This window comes from Tursiops truncatus, chromosome 14 (assembly GCF_011762595.2).
Source record: "Tursiops truncatus isolate mTurTru1 chromosome 14, mTurTru1.mat.Y, whole genome shotgun sequence".
NCBI classification, from domain to species: Eukaryota; Metazoa; Chordata; class Mammalia; order Artiodactyla; family Delphinidae; genus Tursiops; species Tursiops truncatus.
The window spans coordinates 80,724,918-80,751,704 of NC_047047.1; the positions used below are offsets into that span (position 1 = coordinate 80,724,918).

General features: G+C 33.9%; 1 protein-coding gene across 3 annotated transcripts in view; it reads left to right on the top strand.

The window, feature by feature from the left end:
• The window catches only part of ROCK2 (Rho associated coiled-coil containing protein kinase 2), a 137,453-nt gene that overhangs the window by 50,295 nt on the left and 60,371 nt on the right, over positions 1–26,787 (top strand). For all 3 annotated transcript variants that reach the window (XM_019943277.3, XM_073791591.1, XM_019943278.3), the window contains exons 2-4: positions 3,722–3,803; positions 5,032–5,132; positions 20,187–20,324. In XM_019943277.3, the coding sequence (XP_019798836.2) occupies positions 3,722–3,803; positions 5,032–5,132; positions 20,187–20,324 (321 nt within the window). The remainder of the gene's footprint in view (positions 1–3,721; positions 3,804–5,031; positions 5,133–20,186; positions 20,325–26,787) is intronic.

Below are 26,787 nucleotides of genomic sequence, written 5' to 3' on the forward strand. Positions count from 1 at the left end.
TCTGTACAGCAGATACACAGAAATATGTTTCCTATTTTGTTGTCTTAACTTTAAAATGTGGATATTGTTCAGTATTCTGTTAGAGGAATAACTTTATTAACTTTAATTTCAGTAATAAAGTATAAATGTATCATAAAATTCTGATTCTGTCACTTATAAAATGTATTGGCTGGGGCAGGTTTTTTAACCTCTCTAAACTTCAGTTTCTGTACTTACTAAATGTGAGTATAATAATAGTACCTAGTTTATACATTGTTGTGAGGATTAAAATGTTGATTGGTTGAGCTGTGCTCAGCACATGGTACAAAGTAGTCAAGAAAAGTTCCTATTATTAATAATAAATACTGTATTGACCTGTGTAATTTAGTTATAGTTTTTGGTAGATAGACCGTAAGGTATCACATAACTTATGGTCAAGTTGAATGCTTGGTATTATTTAGGGTCTATGAATGTGAACTCACAGTAACATCTTTTTTTTTTTTAATTTGGCTGCGCAGTGCGGCTTGCGGGATGTCAGTTCCCCGACCAGGGATTGAACCTGCACCCTCATCAGTGAAAGTGCGGAGTCCTAACCACTGGACCGCCAGGGAATTCCCAGTAACATCTTAAAGGAGGTTTTTGTTTTGTTTTTTAAACATGCAGCAATTATAGAAAAACAAGTGCTAAGAAAGTGGTGCACGGTGGTTTGGAAACAACAAATTTATGATCTAAATAGCTTTTATAGAAGCCACTGATGATCTCAAAGTGTCTAATGTCTCAGTCTTGATTTACTTGACTTACCAGTCATATTGATTTTGTGGATCACTCTCTCCCTCTTTGCTACATGCTTCACCTGGCTTCCAAGGTACCACAGCAGTCTCGATTTTCTCCCTCCTTTACTGCTTGCTTCTCAGTCTCCTGTACTCCACAATCTCTTAATAAGTGGTGTATCCCAGGACTCAGTCCTTGGTCCTTTTTTATTTGTCTACACTCACTCCTTTAGTGATCTTATCTAGTTTTATGGCTTTAAATACCACCCATATACTCACAACTCATAACATTATGAAACTTTCAGCTAAAAGATAATTTGCTGCATTTAACAATTGAAATTTCTGGAAGGATGTCTCCATCATTTTGCTTATCACTTTAGACATTCCAGGTTGGTGAAGTCTTTCCAACCTCCTTCCTTTTTTTTCTTTTTCTTTTTTTTCCTTGGTGGGTGCATTTTATTTGGAGATTGAAAAACAGTTAGATATTTAGAAGCAGTTTATAGTGAGAGTAGTTCCTTCTTGGCAACTAAAGTATAAAAGGCTCTGTGTTCAGGAAAAGTTAGGAAAATAGGCCATTCTGTACATACTTTTTTCCACCATGACGATTGTAATGGGAAAAATTGGATGTTGGCTTGTACCTGTTTATTCAGAAAGAGAGTAGGATAAATCACTTTTCTCTCTACTGTCCTCTGATGCTAACTTTTTACGTACAGACAACCCAAGTCAGTTCCAGTATTACAGCTGATTCACATATTTTAAGCCAGTGATACTAGAGATGCGGGAGATCTGGTAACTGGGCAAGTTCTGGGGGCTTAGCTTAAGATTTACTTGAAAGCTGTGTCTGCTCTACCTCTTTATGCAGTTTCATATGAAACTTGGGCAATAAGATTTTTTTTTAGTGTCTTTTTTAGGAGCTGGGATTTTCACTCCAGCTACTGTTTTAAACCCCAGTAATCAGTCTGGTTTTCGCCCATTACCACATTTAGGTTCTTTTAATTCTCAGTTATTGGTCTTATTGCTTTCTGCCCTGAAGTCCAGTAGATCTTTGTGACTTTAGCTCCTACTTTAGCTCCTACATTGCTTAGCATTTTTCTTTCTCGTTCTTGAATATTTTGTGGTGGTGGTGTTTTTTTCCTTTCAGTGGGGCTATGACTTTTAAATGTTCTCCTGTCATCTCTGTGCATTTGAAAGTAGGGAAAGGGACAAATAGTGTTAATTTTCTTCATTGCTTTGAAGTTTTAGTTGTAGGCTTTTCTTTAATATAAGTTTTATTCTTTTAAAAGTTTCTTAGCTTTATTATCACTTTCTATGAAAAGAATCACAGCTGAAATCACAAGACACTGAAAAAAAAAATCTTAACCTCCTAAGGTTTATATGAAACTGCTTAACGAGGATGGTCATAGACATGGGCTTTCATTCAAGTCTTGAGGTAATCCAGCAACTGTAACTCAGTATCAATTTTGTGTACTGAAAATACTAGTATCTTTTAAAAATTGAGAATTTGTTTCTTAAAAATTGGTACTAAATAGAATGTTTCAAATGTAAAAATTTATAAACATAGAACCTCAAGTATAAATGTAAATATATAAATATGTATTACCCCTACATTATCTTCTGATGTAAACTATTAGCAAATTAAGGTATTAGTATTATTCAAAAATAAATATTACCAAAATACTTAATGCACAAATGAAATAGTATGTGATCTTTAAGAAATAGTTTTAAAAACCCAAAATAGTATTATTGTTGAGTTGAGCAACTGTTCAAGTGTTCCAACTGCTGAAAAAGCTCTCTGACTCTACACTAGTGGGGTATATTATGGGAAAATATTTATAAACTTTCCAGATTTTTTCCTGTTTATTTAATCTTTGTGTAACTCTATTTCTCTGTGATAACTTTCAGTTCTTCTAGAATTAGTAAATTAAAAACTCAAGTTACCTTTCTAAGTTTTGCATGTAATTTTCCCCACATTTTCTCCCTACCCAGATCCTCAAAAGTTCTCTTTATTACTGTTTTGTTTTCTGTAATCCTCCAGCTTCCTTCTTTCCCCTTCCAAGCTTCCATTGGTGGTTGAGATGAGGGAGATGAGTTAAGTATATTGAACCTCTAAGATTTAGGTAGTATTTTGCTACATCATTTTCTAATAGCAAGACTTGGGCATGCCAAAGTCACTTAATCTCTCTGAACTTTAGTTTATTTTTTAAATGAGAATATGTCCTTCTGCCCTCCTCATTTACTTGGGGATGAAACAATATATGCACTAGTGTTTTAAAAATACTGTTTTCTTCACAAGCATATCCATTAAGTAATTTGTGACTTGGTTTGTTTCTTACTAGTTTTTTTCACTCCCACCAAGTTATATGTATGTACTTTTTCATATTTTGATTATAAATTTAATGCATGCTTGTTGTAGAAAGTCTGGAAAATACAGAAAACTTACAGAAGAAAATAGAAACCTGAACAGTGCATCATCCTGTTTTCATGTTTTTAGGGGAAATTTAGTTTTGAGCCTGAATTTCCTGAGGGTAAGGATAGTTAGTGTCTCACTTATTTTTAGATTTTCTATTCTTTGTATACACTAGGCACAAAATTAATGCTTGTTGAATGAATGGGAACTAGTCTGGGTGTATTTCTTAAAGTCAAAAGCTTGGTAAAATTTTACTGGACATTGGAAGAGAGAAAAGACATCTGACTAGCAAAAATAATAGTGGATGCATATTCTAAAATGACGTTTTTCTCTTGGCTAAAAGTACAATGGAAAACATGATAGGGTCAACCCTAATATTCTCTGGCAGAAGTTAGGAAACTATTTAAAGCTATTGGATATGGTGCCACTGGGGGCAGTTTCATATCAAAGTGGATTAACATTTACTCAGTGAGAACAAAACAATAAAATTTAAAGGCTTTTTATCTTGAATGCTTGAAAATTGTAACAACTTTCTTTTTTCTCTTTTTATTTTTTTGTTAAACAGGATGGCTTAAATTCCTTGGTCCTTGATTTGGATTTCCCTGCTTTGAGGAAAAACAAAAATATAGATAATTTCTTAAATAGATGTAAGTATGTGTAAATTTCATATTTGATCATATGACTCTACTTTTTTTTTTTTTTTTGCGGTACGCGGGCCTCTCACTGTTGTGGCCTCTCCTGCTGCGGAGCACAGGCTTCGGACGCGCAGGCCCAGCGGCCGTAGCTCACGGGCCCAGCCACTCCGCGGCATGTGGGATCTTCCCGGACCGGGGCACGAACCCGTGTCCCCTGCAGCGGCAGGCGGACTCTCAACCACTGCACCACCAGGGAAGCCCTGACTCTACTTTTGATAGAGATTTATGTTTAATTAGTATTATTACAGTCCACAAACTTTTAACTTATTAATTTTTTTATTTGCTATTTGATTTATTTAAATACTAATATTCTTTATTTCAAAGCAGAATTGCCAAATCAAAGTATGTAAAGTAGGTAAAGTTCAAGATTTTGATTAAATTAAGATTGCTTAGAATTTCAGGACAGGTCATTTATGGCAGTTCCAAGAGAAGTTTTTAATTAATGTTAACAACTCTAAGACTTAGCTTTACATTATCCAGAAGACTTAATGAGCTTTATGTTTGTATAAATGTAGACATTTCAGTCTAGTTAATGAAAGATAATGTGATAACAGTTATTGCCATAAACGTAGTAACTATTAATATATGCCAGTATTGATGTTGCAATGAAGTTGTAAATGAAGTTGAATTCTGAGAATAAGAAATTCTCAAAATAATTATATACACTTTATGTGAACACAGTATGCTCTTTAATTTGGAATTAATCAGAGACTAGGCTGTTTTCCTAATTAAAAAATCTTATCTATAGTTATCAAATCTACAATATGTGATTACTGTTTTTCAAAGAAGTAATCTACCAATATTGATGATTGAGATTAGCCTTGTGTACTTTCATAGCAGCTTTCTGCAGTGATTCAGAGTGTACTCCAGGATTGCCTGGATCGTCATAGTTTCAGCTGTCATATAACTTGCCAAGCAACAGAGTCAGAAACAGAATAGTTTAACTGCTACTTTTTGGTAGTCATTAATGTGTTTATATGTGTTAAGCTAGAGAGTTTTGTCCTTGATGTAAAGTGTATGTGTCTTAGAGTTTTAAATAGCAACATTTAAAAATTGACGGACTTAGCTGGAAACTAAGCCCAGTTTCTTGAAATAAAAATTTGTTTACAAATATGGTGATTATTTTAAAAGGTTGCTTATCAATATGGTGATTGATATTATGGTGATCTTTTTACTGTAGATGAGAAAATTGTGAAAAAGATCAGAGGTCTACAGATGAAGGCAGAAGACTATGATGTTGTAAAAGTTATTGGAAGAGGTGCTTTTGGTGAAGTCCAGCTGGTAAGAAAGAATATGTTTTGTTCTTTTTATTATTTCTTTTAATGACATGGTTTTGTGAAACATTATCAGTGGCCCTTGAGTAAATCTAATTTCTGTGTCCAACCATGCCAGAAAATTAGTTTTATGAGCTTGGTCAAGTCATTCCATCTCTGAGAGCCTTAGAATCTTCATCTATAAAAAGAGATAATTGTGCTATAAATACCAGGTCTTTTCCAGCTCTGAAACACTGGGATTTAGAATAAGGCCAACTTGGCTTCACTCATGATCTGCCTAGCAGTTAATATTCTTCCAGAACTACTGTGTTTTTATTTAGTATGTTCAGATTAATAACATCTCTGCTTAATTAACTGAGATTTATTTAGATATACGAGAAACCCAACAAAGGCATTTTAATAACTGAAAGTAAATATAAAATTTACCTTTGTAGACCAAAGTGGTAGCACTGGAAATACTTCTAAATGTTTTCAAATATTTCAGATATTTTATTTATATTATTATATGAAGAACTATAATGTAATATTCCTATTTTCATCACCTGAATATGAAACTCTTCTTTTTTTTTTTTTTCTTCTTATAGTTAAACTATGGAGTCAAATTCTGTTTTTAACTTAATAGTGCTTTATTCATGATGGAGCACCAAGAAAAACTGACTATGTGCCAGCATGGGTTTCTCTAGGAACAAGTCATGACAGACTAACCTTTTGTCTTTTTCTCTTTCATTCCTTCTTTCCTTGATAGGCTTATTGAACTTGTAGATCAGGATAGTGCAATAGGTGTAATATATATCCATAAGATATTTGAAAAAGTTTGACATACTTGAGGATGATATGGAGAAGTGTCAACGGATAAGCATGTGGATAGGGAGCTTTATAACTACGTTAGTAGCTGTATTCTAAGGAGCCCGATGAAGGCATGAATGGTTCCTTGGACAGAGATCTCCAAGGTCAGGTTTTAGGATTCTTTCCTCTCCTATTAAACATTTTATTAATGACTTGTATGGAGGCAATGGTGGCATGTTGAATAACTTTGCAAATGAGTTACAACTGAAGTATGAAGATGAGCCAAAACCCAGAAATCATCAAATGGGGAGGTCATTAGCCAGATAGAAGAAGTGAAATTTAACCGGAATAATGACCAGTACTTGGGTGTGAAGAACTCAAGGAATAGATTGCTTAACAGTGATTATGAATTAAAGAACAATTTTCCTAAATGTAAACCAGGCAAAAGTCATTGGTGACGTGGCTACCCAAAATAGTAAAGTTTGGACTGCTGTAATAAATTTCTAAGATAATAGAGATAAGGTTTTCTCTAATTTGAGATGACTGGGCCATACCTGGCATATTTAATCCACTCTAGATGCCCTGTTGCCCTGTTTTAAAAGGGACGAATAATGCTCAGGGACTTGAAATAATGCCATCTGAGGTATGGTTGAAGGAATTGAGATGTTGATTGGGAGTGGATTTGAAGAATGGGCTGCCTTTGAAAGTAATGAGGTTTTGTTTTTGTTTTATTTTTGTTCTTAGTGAAAGTGCTGAAGCTTCAGCTGGTAGAATGCTCTAGTGGGTAGGGTGGGCGATTAGATTACATGACTGTTGATATGACAGTTTCTATAAGATAGGGAAATTATAAAGTAGTTGAATCCTAGCTCTGCCATGGTCAGACTCAAAAGATCATGGTGAGTTCAGGCAGATTTCTCAATCTCTCTGAGTTCCAACCTGTAGAATACAGATAATAACAACTATGTTATGGGGGTCGTTATAGGAAACTAAATGAATTAACAAAATAAATAAGCCTGGTTGTAGTGTTCTCTGAGTGTTAACCATTATTATTATTTAGTATTTGATATAGGAGTCATACTATTGTGTGCATGTTTCAAATACAATACATGTATTTGAAACAGGCACATTGTTTCTTCATACTTATTTCATTGTGGTTAGGGAATAAACACTAGAATTTGAAGTTGCATTTTTGGGGGGAAATATGACAGACCTTAACTTGTCATGTTTTTGTGTCAGGGTAGTCATTGTTCTGTGTTAGATTAATTTGATCATTAAAGTTCAGTATGTTAAAGGAAAGGAAAACATAGAAACAGAGGCTTTTATTTTTGTTGTTAATTTCCATCCCGTATTTCATTTTGGCCACAGGATATGCAGAAACAAAGTCATATGTTTTTAAAAATGAAAAATATTTTAATGTTCCACTAATTCGATGACCTGACCTGAGAGCTTGTACATGTTTGTTTTGGCTTTAGTTCTTGGTTGTTACCTTAGGCAGGGACTCTTAAAAAGAAGAATGAGATTGAAAAGGGAAAAGCCCAAGTGCTTCTCCCATAGCCTTTTGAAGTTGATTCGTATGTGGAAGATAAGTTAGTTAGGCAGATACGTAGGGAATGTTCCATATTTGGCACATCTTTATGATTATTTTTTCTACTCATCTGAAGAAAGTGTTACAGTAGTAGGTGCAAGTGTGTCTTCCCTTGTGAAATGCTTTTTCTGGTCAAGTAAAAATACGTTGTCACAGAGGACCTACCAGTCAATTTCCACGAAGAAAATTCTTATTGTAAAAGTATCTTTGGTATGTCACAGCAACTATACCGCAGTATAAGAGCTAGAGTCCAGACTACCTGCGGTTGAATTTAGACTCTTTTACTGTCTAGCTGTGACTTCAGACAAGTTACTTAATCTCTCTGTGCTCAGTTTCTTATCTGTTAATGAAGATAACAATAGTGTTTATACCTCATGAGATTACTGGGAGAATTAAATGTGACAATATATATAAAGCATTTGGAACAGTTCTTGGAATATATTCAATAATAAGTGTTTAGTAAATGTTAGCAATTAATTGTCAGACATAAAACAGAGCATTTATCTATATCCGTCAATGAAATAGTTAATCAGGATCTGTTATGTTCTAGGAGCTGTGCTAGCCTCTAAAGATACGGTAACAGAGCCTCTGTCTTGCTGAAAGTGGTAGTTTTGTGGAGGAGAGGAACAATTTTACTTTAAACAAGTAAAGTTTTTTCAGATTACAATAAATGCCATGAAGGAAAAGATCTGGGTGCTATGAGAGAATAATGGAGGAATGTGCCTTATTCAGACTGGGCAGTTAGGAAAGGTCTTGCTGTGAGAAAGTGACATTTGAGTTAAGTTAAAGGAGTTGGCCACATGAAGAAGTGGGGATGGAGTGGGAGTTAAAATACAGAAGGAACACATGTGAAAATGTCAGAGTCAGGAGAGTGACAAGTCATTTAATTTATTTGGGTGTAGATTTCCTCATCAGAAAAGGCATTTCTCGTGGATTGAAAAGTTCTATAATCCCTGGAGGGCAAAACTTGTTCAGCTGTTGTCTTTTGTCTTTATTTCCCCTATCTACAGAGGAGATGTACATTTATGTTTTTATATCATGAAAGGTCCACAACAATGGATGGTTTTATCTAATATCCCTCTTGTTTTTGGATTCTACTCTTTTGGAATATTTTATCACATCTCATTTCGATGGAACATAATATGAGTCAGTATAGTATATTGATTAAGAGCATGTACTCTGGTGACTTCCATGGTGGTCCAGTAAGACTCTGTGCCTCCACTGCAGGGGTGCAGGTTCCATCCCCGGTCAGGGAACTAACATCCCACATGCTGCGAGGTGTGGCCAAAAAAAAAAAAAGGTGAATCAAGGATTTTGAAATGAATTTATAAATAAATGTAAAACTGGCTTTAAAAAAAAAGAGCATGTACTCTGGAGCTAGACCTCTCAACTACCTAACTTCTTTGTGACTTAGTGTCCTCATTTGTAAAGTGAAGATAATAATAGTTCATTATTCATAGGTTGCTATGAGTATGAAATGAGCTAATATATGGAAAATATCTAGAATAGTATCTGACACATAGTGAATAGGTAATAAATTGTAGGCTAAAATTGGAGCCTGCTGGAAAAGCAGTTAAGGTCCTTTTAAAGATTCATTTACTAATTTCACATATTGGCTTAACAAAACATGTTTTTATAGTTAAGGTAGTAATGTTCAACTTTTAATAGATATTTTTGCATAAAGTACTCTGGTACTGTGGAAAAACAGTCAAAGCCATCTACTTTTGTTTCTGTTCTATGGTATGCAGATTTCCTGTCATCAAAGGTTTCATTTCTTTATTTTGGAGTGGCACTAATAATAGAACTTTTATAAGAGGTTTTTTGAGGACTAAATTATGTTATACATATGTGGTACTTACCATGGACGTGGCACATTGTAGGTATCAAGTAAATATTAGCTGTTGTCACTATTGTCAGTTTCTGTGGATTTATGGCATTAAATGAGTTTTAATTTTGAATAAATAATCAGAAGTCTTGTCCTTACTTTCATATATATTTATGTATGTTAATTTGCTAGGGCTGCCATAGCAAAATACCACAGACTGCTTAAACAACAGAAATTTATATCCTTACAGTTCTGAAGGCTAGAAGTTCAAGATCAAGGTGTTAGCATGTTTAGTTTCTTCCAAGGTCTCTCTCCATGGCTTGCAGATGGCCACCTTCTCGCTGTGTCCTCACATGGTCTTTCCTCTGTGCATGCACATCCCTGGTGTGTCACTCTGTATGTCCTTCATCACCTCTTCTCATAAGGACTCCAGTCAGGTTGGATTAGCACCATCCCTAACTCCCTCTTCTTAATGTAATCATGTCTTTAAAGGCCCTGTCTCCAAATACAGTCACATTCTGAGGTACTAGAGGTTAGGGCTTCAAAATGTGAATTGTGGGTGAGGGGGACACATGATTCACCCCACTACAGTATGTATGTATGTATGTATGTTGGGATGAACTTTCCAGTGAGATAACCTTTTGACCATGGTATGCATGCTTACTTTTTTTGTTTATGTTTATTAACTTGGACACTAATTTTCTTTTCTTTGAAAAAGAAAGTTATAAATTCTAACCTTGCAAATGCCTTCTTAAGGTAAAAATACAGTCTTCCTCTCTATTAGTAGAATATACATTGTTCTTCAGATATTCCTTTGGTTAGTTGATTAGCAAATGTTTATTAAATGTCAAGTATCATTATAAGCATATAAGTATCGTCAACACATTAAACAGGTAAACTACTCAGACAAGGCACCTTTACATCCATGGAGCTTTTGTTTTGAAACTGTTATAGTTTCAGAAAGAAATTGTGGTCTAGGTTCTAAAAGTAGAGTTATAAATTAATCTTCTTAAATGTAATGCATATATGTTAGGAATTACTTATATGTGATTCTTTATTCGGGTGAGATGTATAAAAACAAGTTTTCATGGTAACAGTGGAAATATTTTTATTTTGAAGCTATATCTTATTATTTTGGAGTTTGGAAACCTTTAATTGGTTTTGCGATATTGTCTACTCATTCTCCTTAAGAAAATATGACATTAAATTTTTTCTTGGTGGTTTTATTTAAAGCTCCACAGATTAATATATGAATGTATTCTCATTCTCAAAGGTCTAAATTACTTAGAATTAGGTAAAATATGAAAATCTCTATCATGTCTTCTCTCGATTCCCATTTTCAAACATAAAGGTAACCAGCCTGTTTGTAATCTTTTAGTGCTTTGATAATTAGAAATATTAGGGGACTGTTGCAAAACTAGTGTCAAATTATTTTCAGTGGATATTTATATTTTATTCTAATTATTTTCATTCTAGGAAAGTTGAAACCTTTCTGTATTGAGTTATAAAAATTGCATCAATGCTAATTTTTCTCTCTTGAAATTAAAAATTATTTTATTTATATATCAAATATGTTCATAGTAGAATAATAAAATAAGCCAACATTATACTTTTTAAAATCACCTGCAGTCCCACTACTGAGAGATAACTACTTTTATTACTTTGATGTATAGTTTTCCAACTTTTCTGTTTCTAAAGATATGTGTAATATATGTATATTAAGGGACCATATTATGTACATGGTTTTACAACCTGTGTTTTATTATGCAGCAGTAAATAGTAACACACACTTGTATAACAGTTACAACATGCCAGGCAGGCTGCTAAGCAAGTGGTATATAGTAACCAGTCTTTACAACAGTCTTTGTAGATGGTATAACTGCTGTTATTCCCATTTTACAGATGGGGAAATTCGGGTAGATGAGATAAATGACTTGCGAGAGTTCACACAGCTGCTAAGTGGTTGAACTGAGATTTGAACTTAGGCAGAGGACTCCAGAGTCCATTCTCTTTGCTCTATGGCCATAACCAGTTTTCTGTGCCAGTATAGACTTTGTATGTAATTTTATTGGCTACATGGTGTTTCACTATCATCTTAATCAACCTCTTACAAGTATTTAGTTCTCCTTTCTTGAAACACCATTTTTTCTACATTACTGGCTGTTCCTTCTCAGTTTCCTTAGTGGTTCATTTTCCTCCTGACTTGTAAGTATTGTAGTTCCCAAAGGCTAGGCTCTTATTTTTTTTGATCTGCATTTTCTCCCAAGGCAAGTTCATGCATTCCTCTAACTTTAAATACAATCCATGTGATGTCAAGGCTCAAATTTATAGCTACTGCTCAGAACTTTCTACTTTGCTCACCAAACTCATATTCATGGTAGCTTATTTGACAGCTCCATTAAGATGTATCACAGACATCTAAAATATGTGAAATTAGAATGCTTGATTCCCTCTCTAACTTTGCTCTTCCTTCCATCTGTTCCTTCTCTTATTTTCCCATCTTAATAAATAAATGACTCTAGCATCAACCCAGTTGATGCTCAAGCCAAAAAATTGGGAGTCATTATTGATTTCTCTTCCCCTCATTTCTTATATTTAATTTTTCAGTAAGTCCTGCTCATAATATTTCTCTAGTCTCTCCACTTTTGGGGGGGTATTCACTGCCATCGCCTTTCTCCAAGATACCCTTTCATTCCCAGTCAGGTATGAGGGCCTACTTTGTGTCCTGCTTTGTTTTCTACTTCTGCTGACAGTTTCACCATTGTACTATTGATTTTGGATCGGGAAGTGCTGATGGAGAAAATACCAAGACTGGATTTATTAAATCTTCTGCAGATTCATGCTCTCCAAGCTCAGCTGAACCCACATTACTATTTGGCAGACTTTTTTCCCCATACTTCATAGCCTTGTATTTTCACATACCACTCCTACCCCAATAAGGGTATAATAGAATCAACTATGGGGCTTTTCTAACATACCTGCTTTGTTTCATTTTGTTTTCTTTATTTCCCCACTTCTCTATAATGAGATACATGAAGGTGGGAAGTATAGATCTATCTAATACAAACTGCTGCCAAATTGACCCTTCGAAAATATATTCATTGTATCTCTCCTTTGCATTTCATGGCTCCCTTGCCTACTAAATGAAGCATTGAAGTCTTCGTCCTGGCCTTCTAGGCCCTCTTATTTAAGATATCACCAATTAATCTTTTTAACCCTTATTTTCCATCATGCTCTCCTTTCTGAGCAGGCTACTTATTTCAGCGCATGCTCTCGTTTACTTGTCTGTTCCTCCAAAAATGTTGTTTCACTCACTCTCAGTGCTTATTTTAAAAGAGAAGTTTCCTGATTCCTTTTGCTTTCCTTCCTACCCTTTGAGTGTGCCCTCTCTCATCTGCATCTTTTAATTATGATTGCTTTATTTAATTTCCCATATTATGCCTTGTGCTGTAGTTTATATGTATACTTCTTTGAATCTTTTTATATTGTAAATTTTTTGAGGGCAGGAACTGTGTCTTTTCAGTACTTTTGGCATTCCCATGAGGAGTTCATAGCTGTGTGTCTGAAAATAGTTCACCTGTATCTGGGAAGATGATCTTCTTTAGTCAAGTACACAGTTTAGTAGGAATATCTGTAGAGCAGCAGGGAGAAAGGGGGGAACCCTCACCATGGAGCCATTTGTTAATTCAGTCTTGAACATTGGTAAAGGACGTGTTTGTGCAGCTAGATCATATAAGTGATTGGATTTTTCTTGTCCTTTTATATCCTGTACAGCACAGAACCTGAAATGTAGAAAGTTTTCATTGATGTGACTTGACTGTGATTATTCCTGATCCCTGGGCTCAGGTGCTCCCTGGGGATCCAGAATGCTAAGGGGATACAGATTCTCAGTGATAGAACTCAAGGCTGATATGAGATGAAGATCTTGTTTTTTGGTGTTTTTGTGTTTTTTTAAAATCTCCTACTGGCTTGCTCTTAATTTAAATGGTTTTAAACTAAGGTTTTAAAGTGGAACCAACCAGAAGGAAAGAGTGTATGGGAAATGATTCTCTAATACTTGGCATGTGAACTCAGATTTTTTAGTCCTTTTTGGAATAAAACAGGCTCCTCGCTGGTTACAAGGTTATTTCTGATTTGTGTAAATTATCTCCCTTCCTCCATGTTTTTGTAATTCCTGTATTCCCCCATTCAGTCTTAGCTGCCACAACCAGACCTGGCAGAAAGCAGGACACGCTTTTCTTGTGTCTTTAGTGGAAACCTCAGCAGCACACAATAACTGTTCCAGATCTGTCAAATAGATGCATTGGTTCTTTTTGTAAAAATAATCTATTGTAATTTTTGATATTAAAAATAAATTTTAAAGCCTCAAATGGGGCATTTTGGTTAGAATGATTTTCAAAAGTTTTTGTCCACAGTGCGCTAGGAGATCTAGGTCCATTTTAGGACTTTTTCAAACATGTCTCTAGCTACACTTAGGAATGTTTCATGTACTTAAAAAAAATTTGTTTTAAAGAAGTACATATTAGCTATAAACAGCACAAATAAGCAAATCTAAAAAAATAAAAATCCCTCAGAATTCCATCAGCTGAGATAAAACTGTTAACTGTTTTGACCCTTATTATCTTTTTTTCCCCCACATACGTATAGTCAATTAGCTGGTACTTTTGCATTCATCCACTTTTAAAATTAGAAACTAGGAATATAGCATTCTTTTCTCTAACAAATAGAGACATTGGAAGAGAAGCAATATTTTTGTCCTTTAGGTAATCATGGACTAGTGACATTGGGGAGACACATGTAAAGTTTCATAACAGAATGAACTGAGTTCCATTTGTCTGTGGTGGAATTAGCTAACATTTTCATTGACTATATTCTGTGTGCTAAGTATTTATATTCATTATCTTGTTTTATCTTTTCAACAATTCTGTGAGATTCTTAAGTAGATGAATTCAGTGAAATTTAGAGAGATTAAGTGAATTGGCCACACAGTACATAAATAGTTAGGACTTTTGCCCAGGTTTGTTGACATCTACATCCATGCTTTTAAGCAGTACTCTCTGCATTGTTGTAATGAATTGCTACTATATCTATTTATCCATCCATATTGAATAAAGGAGAAAGAGCTAGAGAACAAAGGGGAGAGTACAGAGATGCTGAGGAAGATTATAATAGAATCATTCAGAAGGAGACATCCTCACAAGGAAGGTCAGTGGAAACCAGCTTTCCTAAAATAACAGTGCTTTACTGTAGTACTTTGTAATACTAGTACTAATGTATTTTAAGGTATGAGGCAGACGTTTGGCATGAATACAACTATTGCCTCTTACTGTTTGTTCTGTAGATAAAGTCAAAGACTACAAGCTGGTGGTTCCTGACTCTTGTGTTATGAGCCTGTGAAGTGTTCTATTACAGTAGTTTAAATGAAATTCAGGCCTCATTACCTAGAACATCTAACCAAAATTGTCTTTATTTATTAAAAGTTTTATAGATCTCATAGCTATAATTTTGCTGAATTTGTTAAATTGGATAATTCAGCATTGTGCCAACCACTAGGCAGCCTCACAAATGAAAGTTTGTATTGTATTCTGTTCTTAAAGGAGCTTATGAAGCAGACATGTACACAACTAATTTTGATATTAGATTATTGTAAGCATTTTGGACAGAAAGGGAAACAGTTTTGCATAAAGAATCACCAAGAATAAAGCACCAAGAACAGGCATTTTTCTCATGTTCAGAAAATCATCTTATGCCTGTGTTTTTGTTTATTTGAATGAACGGCTCTTTTCTCTAGGTTTGTTTTTGTTAATTCATATATAAAAGATTAAACGTAAATAAATGTTTAACTCTTTCCTACTAGCTGACAAATATCTTTTAGTTTCTGTTCATAGCTGTTCTTTATAGCAGAATTCTTAAAACTCTTGTCATGGTCTGAGTCAAGCATAAATAATATTATGGTATAAATTAATTGGCTTTTACTGTTATATGATTGCTTTTTCTAATGAAGTTAAGATAACACTGAAATCCGATTTATTCTTAGAATAAGTGAACATTTGAAGAATGGCATAAATACAGGAGAGAGTACCTTAGCTGTCTCTTTTTAGTAATGTTTTAAACTTTAAAAAAAACCCACAACATTTTATTAAAAGCATTGCTGGAGTGAGCATTTGCTTTGAGATAATTTGCTAAGTAAGAAGCTGGTCTATCTACTGTGGAAGGGATTTCTACTTTTAAGACTAGGGTTCTTCATACTCTAATCCCCCACCCTCCCACCCATGTTTTCATATTGCTTTCCCATATATTTATTTTCAGCATTCTATAAATGGCATAACACCATATAAATCAAAGGAATTGTTTTTCCAGTTTAGTAATTTAATATAGAAGATGGATATAATCTGTGACCCTCATCATAACTTATTTGGCCCTTGGCATATAGGATTCTTTTCATGTAAAGTTACAGTGTATCAAAACACTTTAAATTTCAAAATATTTTAAAATACTTTAAATTTCAAAGTATTTCAAAATAATAAGTGATATAAACCATTGATATAATAACCTTTCTAATTATAATTTGATTAGGCAGTTTTCATCCTGGGCTGTGTTTTCTTTCTATCCATATTGATGTTTTATTTATTTGTTATATAAAGTACTGAGAAGGGATGTTAAAATTTCCAGCTGAAATTAGGATTTGCCTGTTTCTTTCTTTAGTTCTGTCAATTTTTGCTTCATGAATTTTTTTTTTTTTTTTTTGGTGGTACGCGGGCCTCTCACTGCTTTGGCCTCTCCCGTTGTGGAGCCTGGACGTGCAGGCTCAGTGGCCATGGCTCACGGGCCCAGCCGCTCTGTGGCATGTGGGATCTTCCTGGACTGGGGCACGAACCTGTGTCCCCTGCATTGGCAGGCAGACTCTCAACCACTGCGCCACCAGGGAAGCCCTGCTTCATGAATTTTTAAGCTTATTTATTAGATACAAACATATTTAGAATTTTTAATGCCTTTCTGATGAATTATTACTCCTTTTATCTGAATTCTCCTTTTTTTCTCTTTGCCTTGAAGTCTACTTTGTTATTGATATTGCTCTGTCTACTTTCTTATCCTTGCTGTTTGCATGGTGTATCTTTTCCTATCTTTTTATTTTTAACCTGTTTGATCTTATATTTAAAATATATGAGGTTAGGTTTTGCTTTTTAATTCTCATAATCTCTGCCTGTGAATTGTGTGTTTAGTCCGTTTATATTTACACGTATTTCAGACTGTTTAAAATTGTCTTGTAGGCCCTTAAGTCTCTATTCATTTTCATTTATTCATTTTTCTCTTTATTCTCTAGATTGATTTGTGTTCAGGTTCACTGACTGTCCTTCTATCTCCATTCTCTGTTAAGTCCTTCCAAAGAATTTTCCATTTTAGTTATTTTTCAGTTATAGAACTTCCAATTGGTTCTTTTTTTAGTTTCCATTTCTCTGTTGGTATTTACTTCTGTTCACTCATTGATACTATTTTTTGCTTTTTTTCTTTAACATACTGTCTTTTAGGTCTTTGGACATATTTATAAGAAATATTTAAACTATTTGTTAGCTAAATCCAACATCTTTTGGGGATGTTTGCTATTGACTGCTTTTTTCTTGATGATGAGTCACATTTTCCTCTTTGCCTGTCAGGTAATTTTAAAATTATGTACAGATCCTTTTTGATATGTGATAGAGACTCTGAATTTTGTTATTTTTCTTTGACAAGTGTTGATTTTCATTTTAATAAGATGTCCAGTTACTTGCTGATAACCCTTAACTTTTGGAGCCTTAGTTTTTTACTTTGTAAATATAGATGTGTTTAAAGACCAGGTTGTTTCCCAAGTCCTTTTAAGGACTCCAAACTCTACTCCCCTTTTGATCTTTTAGGGTTTGGTATTACAAGGCTATGTTAGGTAGTGCTAGAGTAGGCCTTGCTTTAGAGCATGGTTCTTTCTCCCAAGATGTCTCACCTCAATGTGCAGGAAATCATCAAGGTTACTCCACTCTTTATTTGGCTGGAAATTGAATGTGCCTGCAATGCTGTTTAACATCTGGTGTCTCTGTTTTGTTATCAACCCCGTAGCAGTTGCTCTCTGGCATACCTTTGCTATTTCCTCTTTGGATAATCCCTACCTTTGTTGAGCTTACATTCTAATATGGGACTCAGACAATACAAGGAAACAGCATCAAAAAATTGCAAGTTATGGTATCTTCTCAGAAGAAAACCGAGTTCTGGGGTGGAGAACAATGAGTCTGTTTCCCCCATGTCTGCAGTAACTTCCTTCACTGTAGTCTTGAACCCCTCAAAATCGTCCATGAGGGTTGGAATCAACTTCTTCCAAACTCCTGTTAATGTTGATATTTTGACCTCTTCCCTTGAATCACGAATGTCCTTCTGGCATCTAGAGTGGTGAATGCTTTCCAGAAACTTTTTAGTTGCCTGTACCCAGATCCATCAGGGGAATTGCTGTCTATGGCAGCTATAGCCTTACAAAATGTATTTCTTAAATAATAAGACTTGAGAGTTGAAATGACTCTTTGATCCATGGGCAGCAGAATGGATGTTGTATTAGCAAGCATGAAAACAACATTAATATCATTGTACATCTCCATCAGAGCTCTTGGGTGACCAGGTACATTGTTAATGAGAAATAATAATTTGAAAGGAATCTTTTTTCTGAGCATAGGTCTCCCCAGTGGGCTTAAAATATTTAGTAAACTATGTTGGCAACAGATGTGCTGTCATCTAGACTTCATTGTTGCATTTATAAGGCATAGACAGTAGATTGGCATAATTCTTACAGGCCCTAGGATTTTCGGAATGGTAAAGGAGCATTGGCTTCAACTTAAAAGTCACCAGCTGCATTAGCTCCTAACATGAGAGTCAGCCTGTACTTTGAAGACAGATATTGACTTCTCCTTTCTAACTATGAAAGTCCTAGATGGCTTCTTTTTCCAGTATAAGGCTATTTCATGTACAGAGAGGATATGTTGTTTAGCGTAGCCACCTTTGTTAATTATCTCAGCTACATCTTTTGGATAACTTGCTGCATCTCCTACATTAGCGCTTGCTGCTTCACCTTGCTCTTTGACATTATGGGGAAAGTTCACGGGCAGCCAACTTCTGCTAGCTTCAGACTTCTCTTCTGCAGCTTCCTCACCTTTCTCGGCCTTCATAGAATTGAAGAGAGTTAGAGCCTTCTTCTGGATTAGGCTTTGGCTTATGGGAATGTTGTGGCTGGTTTGATCTTCTATTCAGACCTGAACTTTCTCCATATCAGCAATAAGGCTGTTTTGCATTCTTATCATTTGTGTGTTCACTGGGGTAGCACTTTTAATTTCCTTCAAGAACTTTTTCTTTGCATTCACAACTTGGCTAACTGGCGCAAGAGGCCTAGCTTTCAACCTCTCTTGGCTTTCATCATGCCTTTCTTACTAAGTCTAATCATTTCTAGCTTTTGCTTTAAAATGAGAGATGTGCGAGTCTTCCTTTCATCTGAACACCTACAGGCCATTGTAGGATCATGAATTGGCCTAATTTCGATATTGTTGTGTCTCAGAGAATAAGGAGGCCCAAGATCAGGGAAAGAGACAGGGGAACAGCAGGTCAATGGAGCAGTCAGAGCGCGTAAAACATTTATTGATTAAGTTTGCTGTCTTATATGAGCATGGTTTGGGGCACCCCAGAACAGTTACTGATCACAGATCACTGTAACAAATATAATAATGACAATGAAAAAGTCTGAAATATTGTGAGAATTACCAAAATGTGACACAGAGACATGAAGTAAGCAAATGCTATTGGAAAAATGGCACCAACAGACTTGCTCGACACAGTGTTGCCACAAACATTCAGTTTGTAAAAAATGTAATATCTACAAAGTACAATAAGTCAAAGTGCAATAAAACAAGGTATGCCTGTAAAAAATGTCAGACCAGGGTGGTATCAGTGGAGGTAGTTAGAAATGGTTGGATTCTGAAACTGTTTGAAGGTAAGACTGACGTGATTTGCTAATGAGTTTTTATGAGCTATATGAGAAAAAGAGGAGCCAGAGGTTTTTAGCCAGAGCAGTTAGAAGAATGAGGATGCCATTTACTAAAATAGAGAAGACTATAGGAGACATAAATTCAGGGGTGAAGATTTGGAGTTCAGTTTTGCTCATCCTACTAGATATCCAAGTATAAATGTTAGCAGTTATTATTTATTATTAATTATCCAGTAGGTGTTAACTTTTATCATTCATTAAATATTTATTGGCTCTGTGGTAGAGTTTGCTATGTTATATTCTAGGATTTAAATGATGGTCAAAAATGGACACTGTCCTTGCCTTTATGGAATTAGCAGTCTAATGAAGAAGATAAGAATTGATCAAATAACCATATTATTGGTAGTTTTTCCCTTAAAAAAATAAACTTTTAAGTAGGATATCTAGGAAGAAATAAGGATGACTTAACAAATAACCCTTGATATCTAAATTTATTAGGTTCTTATGGTCAAATCATGATGGATACATGTATATATCTTACAAGTTTCTCATTTAACAACATCTTATTCTTAAAATTGGTTAGCTTAATTAACATGAGGGAATGAAGCTTCATGAATTCAGTTTTATTTAGATGAAATGAGGTAGTTATATATTGAATCTAGCATTTAAAGGTATTGTATATTTCATGAAATATTTAGGCTGTGGGGAATTTTCTCCTCTCTTTCATTAAAAATGTTATGTTTTTACTTAGTTAGCTAAGGATCATTTTGTTTTGTAACTAAAGTCTTTAAGAACAGCATTATAGTATGATCTGTTGTTCACCATTTTCTCATAAAATTAAAGAATTAATTCTTGTGTTTTGAAAAATCAACAGGTTCGTCATAAGGCATCACAGAAAGTTTATGCTATGAAGCTTCTTAGTAAGTTTGAAATGATAAAAAGGTCAGATTCTGCTTTTTTCTGGGAGGAACGAGATATTATGGCCTTTGCCAACAGTCCCTGGGTGGTTCAGGTAAGCATACTAACTTTTATAAGTTTATTTCCCCTTTTCATAAGTGCTTATTACTTGTAAGAATTGATTTTGCATGCTGAAAGTCCTATATCTCATTCACGTAATGACAGTGCAGTTATTTTTTAATAAGATCTGATTCATTACACTTGTTTAATCTTCCAAAATAGTATGTTATATAGACATGTAATAATTGTTGTATAAAAGCAAGTATTACTTGCAACTTTCTCTTTTTTAATTCCTTTATAAAGAATTGGATTGATTACCAATATGCCATTGTTCCCCACCTACTCTTTCTCATGATTTACATAATAGGAACAATAATCAGCTTGTCTTGAAGAGGGGGAAAAATTCTACATTAAAATTTTTGAAAATTCTCATATTACCTATAATGTAACACATTATTGGGATTCCTAATTCAGCCTTTTATTTGACTGTGAAGTAAGGAATTTACTTGGTTACCCAGTAGTACAGGTCACAGAGGAAGGACAGGATAAATACTTTATTCTTTCCCTGTATTTACCAGTTTTCAAAGTAAGGGATTAGTTTACTTTTATCCTCAAAGGTGACCAATTTTGGGAGAAGTATCAGTTTAAACTCATGGACTTAAAACCTATTTGATGTGTTTCAGTCCTTTATCTTATTCATACTCAAATTGTGACACCTTTAGCAGTGATCATGTTCAGGTTGGCACGGAGTCCTTTTGACAGAGCCTTAGTTAGTCTTCGATAGCTAGCTTGCCGTCTTGATACATAACAGAGTGTTCCAGACCTGTCTTGTACATTTTCTGTCCTTCACATGGAGTTAACCTTGCTTGTAGGTCCATCTTTTGTACATGTGTGAATATTTCTTTAGAATAGATTCCTAGCATTGGAATTGTCAGGACATATGGTGTACACATTGGACATTTTGTTTGATATTGCCAAATTGCCTTGTAAAGAAAGTTTTTTTACAAGTTTATATTACACTCTAATTATCCAGTAGATGTTTTATTTCGCTAAATTTTTAGCAAATGCTGCATATTGTAATTGTTTTAAATTTTTATTTGTTGCATCCTTGAGAAATAAGATGTTATTGTGTTAAGTTGCATTTTTTTATTATGAGGTTCAGCATATTTCATATGCTTATTAGTAATTTGTATTCCTTCTCCACTGCTTATCCCATTTTCTAATGTGTTGTTTTGCTTTTTTAAAATTGGTTTGTTAGAATGTTAATACATTATGGATATTAATCCTTTGTTATATATGTTGGAAATATATTCTCTTGGACTACTACTTGTCTGTTGTTTACTGAGTTTTTAAATTTAGATGTAGTCAAATCTGTAGACTGCATATTTTAATTTTTGCTGGCAACACCATCCCCATCCCTAAGATGGGGAGTTTATAATCCCCAAGATTATAAAAATATTCTCTTACACTTTATTTAACTTTTTATATTTTTACTTTTTTAGGGGGGATGTTCTGTTTCTAAGTCACTAGGAATTTATTATTTTTATTATGAAGTAGGATTTCTTTTTCCCAAATGAGTAGCCAATTTCCCCAGTGCCATTTGTGGAAAAGCCCATGTTTTCCCCATGAAGTAAATGAAAGGTCCTGTATATCATTCATGTGTATTCATGTATACACATGAATTTCTCTTTTGGACTGTTTGCCATTACTTTGATTTGTTATTGGTTTATACACTAAAATCATTGTTTTAATTTCTGTAGTTTTTCATTTATTTTGGTATCTGGTAGGGCATGTCTTCTCTCATTATTCTCCTTTTATAATAGTTTTTTGGCAGTTCTTAAAATTTTTCTCTATAAAGTTAGAATCAGCCTTTCATTCTGTTAAAAAATACGGTTAAAATTTTGACTTGCATTGCTTTAATTGGTAGGCTTTTTTTTGGGGGGGGGTTGTTTTTATTATTTTGAACTATTAGGTCTTCCCATAACAATAATAGTATGTCTCTTTGTATAGAGATTGATCTTCAGTAAAGCCGTATTACTTTTTTCCCCAAAATAAGATCAGAAGAAACTTATGTATAAGAAAATAATTTTTAAAATATGTAGATATTCAGAAAAAAAATGTAGATATACAGAAAAAAAATAAAATTGGCTCAGTCTTTCAGTGTAGCATTGAATAGTAGAAATTTTTCATCCTTATCTTTTTTTTTAAAACTTCAGTGGGTAGAGCTCTGATAGTTAACTATTAAATCTGATGTTTGCTGAAGCTTTCTGGTTAAGACAGTAAAGGATTTGGCCTGCCCATCTGTTCTTAGCTTATCAAATATTTTTTATCAGGAGTAATGTTAAAGTATTTGAAATGTTTCCTTCAGCATCTTTTGAGATGGTTTTCTTGCTTAATCTGTTATTATAGTACACACAAAAAATAAATTTCAGGGTAGTGTAAAATCTAAAGTAAGTGCTATTTGCTGTAATATGATATTTTCAATAGAATACCAAATTTGACTTACTTACATTTTAAGTAATTATCCATCTATTTGCATAAGTGACATATGACCTTTAATTTAATTTAATTTATTTTTAACATAGGCTCTTCTGGTTGGTTTTCATATCATAGTGAGATCACCCTAACAGACACAGTTGAAAAGCACACCACTTTTTTCTGAGCTTTGGTACAGTTTATATAATAAAGTAGAAACTATTCATTCCATGAGGCTTGTTTGAACTTGCTTGCAGATCTTTCAAGGAAAAATGTCAGTGTATTTAATGATATATTTTTTAATTTTTAAAATTTATCATGATACATTTCAAACATATCCCAAAGAAGAAAGAAAGTATATTGAATCCCCATGTATTGTTCACTCAGCTTCAACAGCAGTCATGGCCAGTCTTGTTTCAGTCACACCAGAAATTGGCAAACTTTTTTTTGTAAAGAGCTAGATAGTAAATATTTTAGGCTTTGTGGCCCAAGAGGCAAAATCAAAGATATTATATAGATACTTACATAACAAGCAAACAAATTTGTACAAATTTTTTATTGATGAAATTCAAAATATAATAATACAATTGAAAAAATACAGGTCTGTTAGGGAGAAGAATGAAATTATTTTCTGAGGCAATAACAGTTTGCAAAATTGGGGTTCACAATTAGTGTTCCTATCAAAATCGATTGTAGATGTTCTATTAATACTGATGTATAAAAAGATTTTATATATTTGTCTTATCAGAAAATATGTTTTCACACAGCTAGTTGCTGCTAAATACTATTATCCACCAGCATATGATTTATTTTTTATCAGTAGACTTTATTTTTAAAGACAGTTTTAAAAATTTACAGAAAAATTGAGCAGATAGTAGAGAACTCCCATATACCCCCTGTACCGTTTCCCCTATTATTGACATCTTGCTTTAGTAAGGTACATTGTTACAATGAATGAACCCATATTGATATATTATTAGTAACTAAAGTCCATAATTTATTCAGATTTTTCCTAGTTTATGCCTAATGTGCTTTTTCTGTTCCAGGATCAACCAGGATAGCATGTTACATTTAGTTATCATATCTTCTTAGGCTCCTCTTGGCTGTGACAGTTTCTGACTTTCCTTGTTTTTGATGACCTTTATAGCTTTGAGAATACTTCTCAGTTTTATTGTAGGCTGTGTATGCTCTGTTACTGGAATTCGATGTTTTCCTCATTATTTAGACCAGGGTTATGGGTTTTTGAGAGAAAAACTACAGAAGTAAAGTGCCATTTTCATCACATCGTATCAAGGGTACATACTAACCTACCATTTGTGACTCTTGGTGTTGACCTTGAGTACGTGGTTTTGATTGAGCATATCTGTCACTTGGAAGGCGTTTATAGAATTCTGTTAAATTCTTCTCTTGATGTTTACCTTTTAGCACTGTCATTCCATGGCAGATTAATCAATTCCAATTGAAGGTTGGGTAGAAGCTTCTCAGTTGCAAAGCTCAAATGGATTTTTTAATGGATATTTCCTTTGCACTTACATTCATGTCCAAAAAATGCTGCTGGAACTGTGAGATTGTAGTCTGAGATCAGAAAGTATATCCACTGCAAATTTGTGTAGAAATAGAGATCTCATGTATTGTTTTGATTTTGATAGCATGGGAAAGTATATACAGTAGCTTGATGTTAGTTGTCATAAAAATGATTGTGTCATAGAATAAGTTTTGCATATAGCGCTGTTTTGCCTTGCCATTTTAGGTCATTTAGGTATTAAGAAACATTATCAAGTTGCAGCTAAAGCTAATTTCCAAAGCTGTTCAGTTCAGTCATAGTGGTTGAGGGTGATTTTGATCAGACAAATTTCAGTCTCATCTCTGAGCTCAAATAATTGCAGTAGAACCTTACCACTGCTAAGCCATTGAACTGCTGTGTAGCAGGGTTAGTCAGGATATTCAGCTTCTATTTCTGGCAAAAATTCACAGAACTGATGGTGATGGTTAAGTCAACAAGAGCAAATAACACCATCAATACTACTTATTTATTAACACATGAGATTCAAATATATTTTCCACACTGTACCTATTGATCAATATTATGAAAAATAACCATAGACTTTGAACAGCATACATTTTCACAAGCTTTGTAAATTTGTCCAACTAAGCCTTTTTCTGTTCCACATATATTTTTACCAGCATCTGTTGTAACACACCTTACCAGGTATTACTTCAGGTTGTACTGAATTAATGTTTGCTCAATTTCTTTTAAAGTATTTTTGTCTGTAGTTGATCTATGTGGACTGTTCATAGAGGCTAATCCTGTATTCAACTTCAAACTTGGCACCCCTCCAATAAACAGTAACTACTGAATAGTATTAATAATATCTGTTGACTCATCAAGAGTCAAGGAAAAACACTTGAAATCATTTGTTTTAAAATTGGTGATTAATATTGCTCCCAGTATTCTCAAATCTTTGAGCAACTGTTGTTGCTGAAAGATTTCGTCTTAAAGTTGATTTTCTCTAGACACATTTCTTCAGCTGATGCAAAACCAAACACAATTTAAGTATTCACCATTGGTAAATAGCTTTTCTTGCTTGTCTAACAAATAAGGCATCTGGAAACTTTCTTTGGTTTCAGTCTTACACACATTTAGCAAATTTTACCATACTTAATTTTAATTTTCTAATTTTGAAGAACTGTTGAAATACTTTTTAAAAATATTTATTTTATTGAAATATAGTTGATTTACAATGTTGTGTTTGTTTCTGCTGTACAGCAAAATGATTGAAATACTTTTTGTTCTCTGGCCCAATCTTTTTTCCCTGCCTTTCTTCTGAGAGATAGCTGCTATCCTAAAATTAATTTATGCCACTCCTGTGTTTAAATTTCTCCCTCCCTCCTTCCCAACTGGATCTTCTACCAACCTTTTAATTTTTCATATGATTGTTGACTGAGTCAGGTTTTTTAATTTCTTGAGTTCGTTTATATTTCTGTGACTCTGTCTTTTTCACTTTTCTGTTGAATGGCATATTTGTAAACTTTTTGGTCTTAATGTGTTTTTCGTTTTATTTACAAAATATACCTTTTAGGCTTTCTTTTTAGTTATTTCCTGCTTAAATTTTTTTTTTTCTAGCTACTGTTTTCTTTGGGTTTATATTGTTCTTTTCTAGTTTCTTTACCTTCCTGACTTTGTCAGTCCTTATTTTTCAATACAGATATCTCTGTTTGAATATTGGGTAATGAGAGGATAAGGAGAGATACCTATAAACTCATTTGAAGTTATGTTTCTCTTTGAATTCTACTTATTTTTTTAAAAAATGGTTTTATTTGTAACATGCATAGAAAAGTACATAAAAAGCAGCAGAATGATTAATTACAAAGCAAACACCCATGTATTCACAACTCAGGTCAAAAATAAACATTGCCAGTATGTACTCTGTTAAGTCCCCTTGTGCTCTTTCCCAGTCGCTACCTCCATGTGTTCCCCCCAGAATAAACGTTCTTCTGGCTTTATTAGTAATTGTTTCATTGTTTTCTTTCCAGTATACCACCTAAACAAGCACTCAGAAACTATATTTTTCCTGTTTATTGAACTTTATATAAGTGAAACCATTGAATATCTCTTATCCAGGTTACTCCAGTTTATTGGTGAGATTTACTACCTTTTCATAGTTGAATATTCTCTTTTGTGAAATGCCTGTTTAAGTCTCTTGCTCATTTTCCCATTACGTTGTCTGTCAATTGATTGAATAAAAAAATTTGTAGGAATTGTTTTTATTTTGGATATGAACCCTGACTAGCTTCTTAGACCTGTGGGTTTACAGATTTTACCAAGTTTGAGAAAATTTTGACCATTATTTTCTCAAATATTTTTTCTGTCTCACTTTCCATCCATTTACCCCTCAACCCCTTTCTCAGACTACAGTTACACATATGTAATTTGCTTGATGTTGTCCCATAGGTAACTGATACTGTTTCTTTTCTTTCCTCAGTCTGTTTCTGTTTTTGTTTTTCAGGTGTGCTTCATTTTGTATAGTTTTTATGCTATGTTT